The sequence below is a fragment of the Pagrus pagrus genome (assembly GCF_965226575.1).
Source record: "Pagrus pagrus genome assembly, chromosome: 15".
In the NCBI taxonomy this organism is placed as follows: domain Eukaryota; kingdom Metazoa; phylum Chordata; class Actinopteri; order Spariformes; family Sparidae; genus Pagrus; species Pagrus pagrus.
The window spans coordinates 1,604,973-1,616,145 of NC_140199.1; the positions used below are offsets into that span (position 1 = coordinate 1,604,973).

The 11,173-nt window shown below is 39.3% G+C and overlaps 1 protein-coding gene across 2 annotated transcripts in view; it reads left to right on the forward strand.

The window, feature by feature from the left end:
• Positions 1-9,347, forward strand: part of LOC311270064 (TBC1 domain family member 12-like) — a 25,986-nt gene extending 16,639 nt beyond the window's left edge. Inside the window, exons 7-13 of one of the 2 annotated variants that reach the window (XM_084374698.1) lie at positions 218-301; positions 408-499; positions 732-803; positions 1,901-2,029; positions 2,164-2,273; positions 3,067-3,325; positions 4,184-9,347. In XM_084374698.1, the coding sequence (XP_084230824.1) occupies positions 218-301; positions 408-499; positions 732-803; positions 1,901-2,029; positions 2,164-2,273; positions 3,067-3,325; positions 4,184-4,255 (818 nt within the window). In that variant the 3' untranslated portion in view covers positions 4,256-9,347. The remainder of the gene's footprint in view (positions 1-217; positions 302-407; positions 500-731; positions 804-1,900; positions 2,030-2,163; positions 2,274-3,066; positions 3,326-4,183) is intronic. The other variant, XM_084374699.1, reaches the window with a different exon arrangement.
• The last annotated feature ends 1,826 nt before the right edge of the window (positions 9,348-11,173 follow it).

Consider the following 11,173-nt stretch of genomic DNA (forward strand, 5'->3'; position numbering starts at 1 on the left):
AAAACAAGCCAGAAAAAAAATGAAAAGAAGCAGGTTTACATTTAAATATTTGGATGATTCTGGAATTAAAACTTTACACACTTGCCCTCACAGCTGTACGACACCCTACAAGTCAACTATCGAAGTTAAGACCTGATTTCCACTTGTTTTTCAGCAGTAAAACACACCAGCCGTAAGAGTTAACACTTCTAATCTCTTTGTGTTTCTCGTTGTGCAGAGCTGTATGAGATCTTCCTGTCCAGAGCCAAGGAGAAGTGGAGGAGTTACAGTGAAACCAGTTCGGTCAACGACAGCGAGAGCGGTACGACACAGCACCAGTCCGACCTCTGACATCATTCAACGTTCAGGTCGAAACTAAAAATAACATGTTGAGTTTTTTTCTCTTTCTCTCGTGTGTTTTCTGGTAGAAGGGGCGTCTCTGGCTGACAGAGAGTCCAGTCTGGACCTCATCAAACTGGACATTTCCAGAACCTTCCCCTCGCTCTTCATCTTCCAGAAGGTAACACATCTCAGGAAGGAGAGTGTTCTGATGGTTTAGGCCAAAAATTGCAATTTTACAGCGGTGCAGTTAATCGCCAGTCATTTCCAGATCCTTCTCTTTTCATCTCTAGTTTTATCTTCATCTTCCTCCACTGGTTTTCTTTTAAACTTTGTATGAATCTGCTCTTCACACATCCTCATCTCTTCCTCCGTCTGTCTGTTGATCTCATCGCTCTCTCGTCTCTCTGCAGGGCGGTCCCTACCACGACCTCCTCCACAGTGTTTTAGGAGCGTACACCTGTTACAGACCTGACATCGGCTACGTGAGTTTACTTTTTCCACCGTGATGAAAAAAAACCTGACAACAGTTAATGTTTAGTTGCATACGGACAGAATTAATTATCCTATTTGTAAAAAAAAAAAAAAAAAAAAAAGGTTTGAGTCCCAGTTCAATCCCAAAACGTCTTTTTTTTGACGAGTTGGGAATGAGACTCAAAAATAAAGTTTTCTTACACACAGGTCTTTTAAGTGAAGTGGTTTCAATAGTCGTGTGGACACATTACCTGTGAATGTTGTTTTTTCATTTGAACAAATAAAGACAACATTTAAAAGTGTTACCTGAACACAAGCAGGGACACTTAAATCAAATGGTATAAAAATAAATCAGCAAGTTTTACATTAAATAAGTCATCAAGATCATTATTCTGACGAGGCATTTGATCCACGCTTAACAAAGGTTATTGTTTGGAAGACTGAAAAATAAATAAATAATATTAAGTCGCTCAATATATAATTTAATATGCCATTAAATGCACCAGCATTCATATTAAATATAAATGAAGGCATTGATTAATATTGATACATACGTTTAAAAGAAAATACAGAAATAAAAATGTGGTAAAAATGCAAATAAAAATTTTTTGAAAATATACAAAAATAAAGACATAAGATATAATATAATGTGAGGATATAAATACATTTAAAAAGGAATAAATAAAATAGAAAATTAAGCGGAAAAGTCACATTTAATAAATTAATTAATGCCAACATTATTTTTATAACAGCATATTAATTGATTAATTGATATTTACCAAGCTATAAATGTGTTTCTATTTAGGTACGGCAAGGAATAAATTAAAATAAGTCAAACTGAGAAAAGTTTAATTACTCAATTGTAAAAAACAATGTTCTCTGTTAAATCTTAAGAAAAAGAAAGAGGTCTCACTCAGAAGCAGCACGTGGCAGATGTGCGTCTGTTTAACTGTACTCAGGTGTGTTTGTGAGCAGAATAATTAAAACTCTGCTGGAGATCGTGTCGATACTTTAAAGCTAAACGTCGTCAGGTAAAGAGACGCTGCAGAAACACACACAGAGTCCGTCTCTGGAGCTGATCTGGAGTCTGTGTTTGTGGTGTGTTCAGGTGCAGGGCATGTCCTTCATCGCCGCTGTGCTCATCCTCAACCTGGAGGAGGCCGACGCCTTCATCACCTTCGCCAACCTGCTCAATAAACCCTGTCAGATGGCCTTCTTCAGAGTCGACCACGAGCTGGTAACACGCACACACACACACACACACACACACACACACACACACACACACACACACAATAACTGTCATGTGACTGTGTGCTTGCTCTCGTCACTCTAACCTCCTTCCTCCTCTTTCTTCTCTCTGTCGGTCAGATGTTGAAGTATTTCGCAGCCTTTGAGGTTTTCTTTGAGGAGAATCTTCCTCGTCTCTTCAGCCACTTCCAGACCAACAACCTGACCCCTGACCTCTATCTCATCGACTGGTGAGTCATCAACACTCAGTCTGTAGTGTTTGGTCTACAACTCTTAGAGTTCGCCTCCCCTTCGCTTGTTAAACGACACATTATCTGGCTGCAAAGAGTTTATTAGACTGTGTTGTGGGCTGTAGTTTACTGAAGAATCGCACACAATTACAAATAAATAATTTAAAGAAACAGCTGAACGTCCTCAGTCTCTTCCTCTCTCCAAATAGTTCCCAGCGATTATCTGATTGCAATTTAAGCTCGATGATTATCGTGTTAAAGCATATTTTATAACTCGGCAACAAAAAAATTATTACTCAGATTATGATGCAGCACCACGTCGGACATGCTTCATCGGTGTAATGCCACAAACACAGTCACAGATGACAGAGTTGACGATGTTCAGATCAGCTGGCGTCTCTTCAACATCCTCAATCCGGCCCTTTGCTTGTTTTGTTAGTAGACTAATTAGCCCCTAACTACGGAAGCCCTAAACGGCCATGGGTCAACATGTTATTTCCTCCGTTCCCCCGTGACAAAGAGTTACATTTTATTTGTTTTCTCAAGATCACAAGTTATTTATGTCGTTGTCATTATCACGGAATAACAGAGATAATTTTCTTGGGATCTCGAGTAGACGAACTTTGTTTAAATAGTAATAAAATGTCTGACTCGTGACGGTTTGGAGCTTCTTCTTTAATTAAATGTTTGAACCCCGGCTGTTCTGAAAAAATCAGAAGCTTTCTCTCTTTAATGTTGAGAATGAGACTCCTGTTTTTGATACGTTTCCATGTTTCTGTCCGTCTCCGTCCAGGATCTTCACTCTGTACAGTAAGTCCCTCCCTCTGGACGTGGCGTGTCGGGTGTGGGACGTCTTCTGTCGGGACGGCGAGGAGAGTCTGTTTCGGACGGGGCTGGGCATCCTGCGTCTCTTCGAGGACATCCTGCTCCAGATGGACTTCATCCACATCGCTCAGTTCCTCACCCGCCTGCCGGAGGACCTGCAGCCGCACACGCTCTTCAGCGCCATGGCCAACACACACATGATCAGCAGGAACCGCCGCTGGGCTCAGGTCAGTGTCGCGCTCGGAGCTCACAGCAACAACACAACAAGTGTAGAGTTGTCACAAGATGGCGCTGTAGGCCGTTTTACACATGGCTGTAATGTAGCAGAAGATTTAGAGGTCAGAGACAAAAACCCCAAAACAGCAGCCTCGGTCATCTGTGAGGAAATGTGAAGATTAATCAGGAAGAACATGTTTCTCCTTCTCCTCCTCCTCTCTCTTCTTCTTCTATTTCTTCTCTGTCGTCTCCTCATCCTCCTCATCATACTCCTCTCCTCCCTCTTTTTCCTTCTTCTGCTCCTTCAGCTCCCTCTTCTTCTCCTACTTCTTCTGTCTCTCCTGTCCCTCCTCCTCTTCCTCTTCTCATCTCCCTCTTCCCTCCTCCTCCTCTTCCCTCCTCCGCTGTGTACTCCTCCTCCTTCCCTTCTTCTTTGACTTTTGCTCTTTCACCTCCATCTTCTTCTCCTCTCCCTTTTCCCTCCTTCTTCTTCCTCTACACCTCCCTCTTCTTCTGCTCCTCCTCCTCTCCCTTTTCCCTTCTCCTCCTCTTCTACTCCTCTTCCCTCATCTTCTACTCTTTCTTCCTTCTGCTCCTACTTCTTCTGTCTTCTCCTCCTCCTCCTCTTTTTGCTCTTTGTTCTCCTCCTCCTCTCCCTCTCCTCTTCTTCTCCTCCTCTCCCCTCCTCCTCTTCTCCTTCTCCTCCTCCTCCTCCTCCTCCTGCCTCTTCCTCTACCTGACTTGATAGAAAGGCAGCTGCTGTGTTTGTTTCTGTGATATTCTCAGTCACAAACATTATGATTGATTATTTAAACTAACGACTATAAAAATCTTTTAACGCTCCGTTCTCTCTCTGTTTTCTCTCTCAGGTGTTTTCTGCATTGATGAAGGACGGAACTAAAGAGACGGACAAAAACACCAGCCCGGCTTTGAGAAGCTAACACTAGCTAACCTCCACGCTAACGCCAACTGTCTTCAAAGTCAAACCCAGCCACGAACGTCGGAGGTACACGTCAGAGCTAGCATCAGAGGCTTGAAGCTACGTAGCCTGAAGCTAAACTCTGAGCTACGAAGCTTGAAGCGAACACGAGCCGACCGCGGAAGAAGAAGGAAGCGGCTCCGAGTGGGAAAACCAAAGTGGTTGGTCAGCTCTAAACTTCAACAGCCTTCGTCAGTATTTCACTTTGGAGGAGCGACTGGTTGTTTGGCAGCAGTGTCACGATGTTACCAGCCGACAAAAGCTGGAAATTAAAAGAGACTTTCCGATGCTATGTGTTATTTCCCGGCCGACTCGGCCTCCACGTTGGGACGCACACACCACTAACAGCGAGCGTTACGCACTGTGTAATTCTCAAAGACTTTCATTCTAATTTTCGGTGCTAATGATTTTCTAAAGGCTTCAAAAATGACCTTTAAATATTTAACAAAAGGTCCTCATGGTTTTGACTTCACACTATAATTAATTTGCTGCATTTTTGAGCTTGAACCAGGCGTCTGGATCTAGAAATGACGGGAATCTGCAGTAGCATGGCTGACGCTGATATCCTGAGACATTAGCCTCCAACTTTAACCTCCGAGCTTCGTCATATTTTCACATGTAGGCAAAAAATAAGGTTTGGAAGCGAAACAGGAGATGAGAAAGCTCGGGGAGGTAATGAGTTCATCATTCTGTACGACGTAGTCTTTCTAATTATTAATCAGATAATCTCATCAGTGATCCTAATTAAGCAGACTGTGACTAAATATGTTGTGATTTTTATGTTTTTACAGGAAATTAATTATTCCACAGTCTTTTCTACACGTGTTAGATAATTCAAAATGTAATCCTGACATAAAAATCAAACTTTGTGTCACTGTTGGTGTTAAACCAGATGTTTTACAGTAAAAAACATCTGGTAAAGATTCGGGTCTGTTCTGGATTCACATCCAAAAGGAGCTTTCGGGTCAGAATTATCCTTAAAAATCTTTGCGAGCCCACGGCAGTGTCGGGCCACGGCAGTTTTCAGTCGGTGTTTTAAGGGATCCAGAATAACCTGAAGAGCACTTTATAACGCAGCACCAACAACACTGGCTTTAAGAGGTGCGAAACACTTTCAGATGAATTAACGGGGCATTAAGTGACTAATCGTTTCGTGTCGGTGATTAGAGGGAATGTAAACGAGACGACCATTTAGGGCAGAATACATAGAAACATGTAGGCGACACATCACGTGAATACTGGAGTAATTATTCTTGGCTTGGCTTTTAGCTTTTTACTAGTTTTGGCTTGAAGAGAATGAAGCTTTTTATTCCGTGCAGCAGAAAAAATGTTCTCACTCCTTTTTTCCATCGTCTGTGAAAATGCGCAAAGAAATCAGCAACCGACTGGAAGATTTTACAGACGAGGAACTGAAGCTGAAATCTGTAGTATTTTTTACTTCACTGCCCCGGGAGATTCTGAGATCTTATGTACTTTATTTTTAACCGCACACGCCAGAACTCTTTTTTCCTCTTGAACGTCAGATTGTAACTAAACTCTTCCCAACTTTCCTCCGTTGTTTAAGTTTCTGCTGCTGACTGTCAAACTGCTGCTGTTGAACTGCAGACACGTGACTCAAACTCAAACTGTTAATCAATTAGTTGACCAGCAGCTATTTTGATAATTGTTTGATCGTGACTCAAACATTCTCTGAATGCTTTTATTTATATTTTAAATTAAATTTTGGTTCGACCAATCAAGACGTCTCCAGACATCACTGCGGACTGCTAGACTGTAAATCGATCAGGGCTGCAACAAGCAATTATTGTCATTATTCTATTTGTCTTTTAATATTATACTTCAATTAAGATCACAAAACGATTCAAATTTGGATTTAAATTTTTTTTTTAACACTGCTGGCTGTGCTGTTGACAGCAGATGGTTTCATGTCCTGACAGCTGTCGGTTAGAGATTCAGATTCTTGCCAACAAAATAAACTTAATTAAAAAATGTGCTACTTACTTGTGCAGCATCCTCAGTGTCCCGCCAACAACAACATCTGATTGGTAACGTCACAGTTAATATAATGATAATATAAATAATATGAATAATATGAATCTGAAAAGTAACAAACTAAATTTATCAAATAAATGAAGTAGAGAGGAAGTATAAAGCAAAAGAAAAAGGAAATACTCAAGTAGCTCAAAATTACAGTATGTGAGTAAAATGTACTCAAAAAGATTTTTATTTTTACTGCGATTAAATGTCAGTTATCGGTCTCCTTGATTTCTAATAATTGATTTCAATGATCGAAATTGAAAACCAATATTTTTTTTGGATTTAAAATCAGTTGTGACGACTCTGTTATCGGTTAATGTGCGGATTGTTTTCTTGACTAATCATCGGTTCTGAAAAATGTCAGAAAATTGTTCGACAAACAAACTATTGTTGTTTGAAAACCTGCAAATATTCACATTTGAGAGGTTAGAAACTGCTTAAAAATCATTTGACTGCAGAATAATTGTTTTTAGTCACTTTACAGAAAATGAATCCATCATGTGAGAAAATATTCTGCAGATTATTGAAAATGAAAATAGTTGCAGCCCTGTTTAAGTAGCGGAGCGTCGACCCAACACTCCGACTGAACACAGGAGATGTTTATCTTCACTATGAGTTCTCGACTGACCCCGTCTGAATCTTTATAACGGTGTAGAGACGGTTCGTCGCCCCGTCAGGTCTCACGGCCTGTTGAAGTGCTTTACATCACCTCCGTCTCCGCTCTGTCACTTTGTGTTGAACACTCATTATAAATGTACCCTTCACCTCCCATTTCATCCCTACCTCTAGACACACACACACACACACACTACTAATGATGAATACTTTCCACTCACCCACCAGCGAATGAGCGGGCCTTAAAAACATTGGACCAAGCAGCCACGTGTTTGTAGTGTTGTCACCGTGTGAACGACCGTGTTGAACGCAGCTTTTTTTTAAAGTGGAAAACTCACCGGGGACGACGAGGAAACCTGCAGGAAGAGAGAGGAAGAGGTTAAAAGTTATAGTTGCCATTTTCCATTTTCCTTACCATGATCATCACCCTGCTCTCTTAGTACTTTCAATGCTGTCAAACTATTTAAAAAACATATTATTTTATTTTAAACAAACCGTCATGCATGGTAAAGAAGAGCAACAAGACACCGAGTGATTCCTGTGTCACTGCTGTTGTTTAGAGTGTCATCGTGGAAATGTAATGTATAATACTCGGAGAAGAACGAAAAGAGTTTGATATTCAGGGTCAGAATGATTGATGAGGAAGAAGAGTTTAAAGGAACAGCAGAGCTTTTCCTCCAGGTTTCTTCTTCTCTGGTGAGTTTTCCTGCAATCGTACCAGTGTTACACCAAATGACTCCATAGATAAAGGGTTTGTTGTTGTACATCAACCAAGTAGAAGCCGGTACCAGTGTTGTTTTTTTGGAAACATGTTTGTGTTGATGTGCGTGTGAACCGCCAAACGCTGCAATCACTGAATCACTCAGACAGCAGCTTTAGATTCACTGGAGGAGACGCAGACAAACACCTTAAACTTTAAAACACAGCCTTGTGATGTTTCTCAGCTAATCAGGAAATTAACTGAGGAAGCATTCTCAAAATAAAACACCACCAGAGTTTTAGTTCAGCAGGTGAAACACCTCCAGTGGGTCTGAACACTTCTGTTTGCTTGATGATGAATCAGAGCGAAGAGAAAAGAAATTAGCACTTTGTGAACATGACATTTCTGTTTTTAAATATTATTTAATTTACACTAATTACAGAGTTCAGTGACACTCAATGAATTTGTAGTAATGCAGAGAAACAGGTCTGTGAGCTGTTAATGTAATAAGTTCCCATTAAGGTAAATTTTCATTGTTATAATGTAAAAGAACAATAACAAAACTGTGCTAATGTGACTGATGTGAGGTTGATTTTTTTGTATGAAAACACTTTTCAAATCTTCATTTTCAACACATCTGTGAGTTCGAGGCGACACAAGTTGGTCGTGTTGACTAATTAACTGCCAACAGCTCGGTTAGTTACAGCTTGATGGACTTTTGATGGATCCTGAGAAGTTTTGTCTGATCCTAAAAAATATTCTTAACTCTTAAAGTTAAACTTGAGATCAGACAAAATTGGAGTGAATCCTCAAAAACAACAATAACGTTTGATTATGTTTGAGCTGCAGGTTAAACACAATTTTCTTCACATTTTAACAGCAACAAGTTCCTTTTATAAGGACAATGTGGACATTTTTAGATTGAGACGGCAGATTGTTTTGAATCAGTGCACACAACACATAATTAATGTTTGCATGCTGCAAACCAGGAAGAAAACCTGCAAGCTATAAAGATTTTTGGCGAATGTGTGCACCAAAAATTCTTCATCTAGTTCTTATATTTATGGTGTTAAACGGTTTAGAAAATTCTGAATTGAACATCCAAGAAAAATATTTTGTAATGACTTCAGGATTTCTAGATGTCTGTATTGATCCTCGCTCATTCTCCTTCGACAAAATGAAACAAACCATCAGCTGTTGTCGACGTGTAACCTCACAAACAGACATGTTGGAGATGAATCGGGATGTTTTTTTGTGTTTCACTCATGTTCACTCTGTTTGACTCGTTCATTTCGAAGATAAAAGTGCAATATGGTGTTTGTTTGGCCAGAGAAATTCAGTATAATTACCCAGAATCCTCAGCAGGTTGGTTTAACGCTCCCTCAGCTCACATCACTCCAGATTATTGATGAAATATTGCGACAGCTGCAGAGAGAAGACAGGATCAGTGTGATATTTCCCCACATATGTTCCATGTGTTCATTGTATTTAAGTTCCAGCATCGCTCTCCAGTTGTGTTTTATACTTTCCTGTAAATTCATTTAGTTTTTTGTTTGTTTGTTCTCTCATTTTCTTGTCGGATTTCAGTGTACAGGTTTTTTTTCATAATGCCTTACAGGTGATGTAAATGATGTAAAAATGTTCTTTCTTTTCATATAATGGTCACTAGTTAAATGTGTAAATAAATATCTCAGCAAACGGTTTTCTGTCTGTCCTTTAAAACTTGAAAATGGATTCAGTTCAGGACGAGGAGAGACGTCTGATCACATCTGCAACAAGCTGCATGACAGACTGTAACCAAGCTGAAACTTCTGAGTGAGCGTTAAAATGGAACAGGAAATAGTTTGAAATACTGTTTTGTTTGGGCCATTCATCTATTTCCAGAGCTAAAGCTATGCAGTAAAAAAAAATCCATTTGTGAAACTGAGTGAAAAGACATTGCAGGAGAAAAAACAGTTTTGTGAGAAATATTTTAAAATCTAAGAAAAAAGAATTCGTGAGGGGAAAAAAAATCATTTGGTGTAAAAAAAAAAATGCTTTTCCCTCAACTTTTTCTCAAAATTCTGACTTTTCCCTGAACTTTTTCTCAAATTTTTGACTTGTGTTTCAAACTTTCTCAGACTTTTGTCCCTGAACATTTTCTTAAATTTCAGATTTTTCCCTTAACTTTTTCTCAAATTTCAGATTTTTGCCTTAACTTTTTCCTCAAATTTCCCCTTAACTTTTTCTCAAATTTCTGACTTTTCCCTTTACTTTTCTCAAATTTGACTTGTTTCAAACTTAATCAAAATTCTGACTTTTTCCCCAGAAAAGGATTGAAGCTTCAACCTTTTCGCCCTGGGAAGAGTCCTCTTACGCATTGAGCCAATGAGAAAGAGAACCTCTTTCAAAGAACCTTTAAAGCTTTTCACTCTTTATTCTTGGTGTTGGACCTTAAAATTAACAGAGGATTAAATATTTAGATTTCTGCTCGGTTTCACACACATACAAAAAGCCCCTCTGGAATTAAGAAAATAAAGTTAAAAAAAATTCATGTGAAGAAACATTTTTGAGTCCTTGACCAAGTAGCTCAGGATGTTAGAGCTCTACTTGTAGATGTTTAGGATCCTTGCTCAAACTTTTCAGATTGAAGTCTGTTTTCCAAAATTAATTATTCGGAAATTCTTTGGAATTTTCAGAGATTATTCAGAAATTCTTTGGAAGTCCTTTGGAATCTTCGGAAAACTTCGGAATACTTCAGAATACTTAGGAAATTCTTATTTTTAATTTGGTTTCACCTCAAAAAAGACCAAAAAAAGTGTCTGACAAATTCTCAAAATTCTGACTTTTCCCCCCAATTTTTTCTCAAAATATTCACTCATCATCCATCCAGTCGCATGTCAAACACACTGAGCTCTGATGGAGGACACACTCATTCAGCTCAATAATAAATAAACTGACAGTTGTCGGCTCTCATTTAAGACTGGTTCAATCCTTGTGAAGCTTGAAGGTCATTTGGAATATTTCGGGAATCTTCGGCAATCTTCGAAAATTTTCGGAAAACTTCGGAAAACTCCGAAAATTTTCGGAAGTCTTCGGAAATTTTCGGAAAACATCGGCAATCTTCGGAAATTTTCGGAAGTCCTCGGTAATCTTCGGAAAACTTCGGAAAATATCGGCAATCTTCGGAAATTTTCGGAAGTCCTCGGAAAACATCGGTAATCTTCGGAAAACTTCGGAAATTTTCGGAAATGCCTCTTTTTCATTTGGTTTCACTTCACCAAAGACCAAAGGAATTTTGTGACAAAGTTTTTCTCAAAATTCTGGCTTTTTCCCCCTTAACTTTTTCCTCAAAATTTGCACTCATCCAGCCAGTATGTTGTCAGCTCTCATTTAAGACAGGTTCAATACTTGTGAGGCTTGAAGGTCATTCGGAAAACTTCGGACATTTTCGGAAGTCTTCGGGAAATTTCGAAAATTTTCGAAAAACTTCGGGAATTTTCGGAAGTCTTCGGAAATCTTCGGAAGTTTCAGAAATTCTGCTTTTTC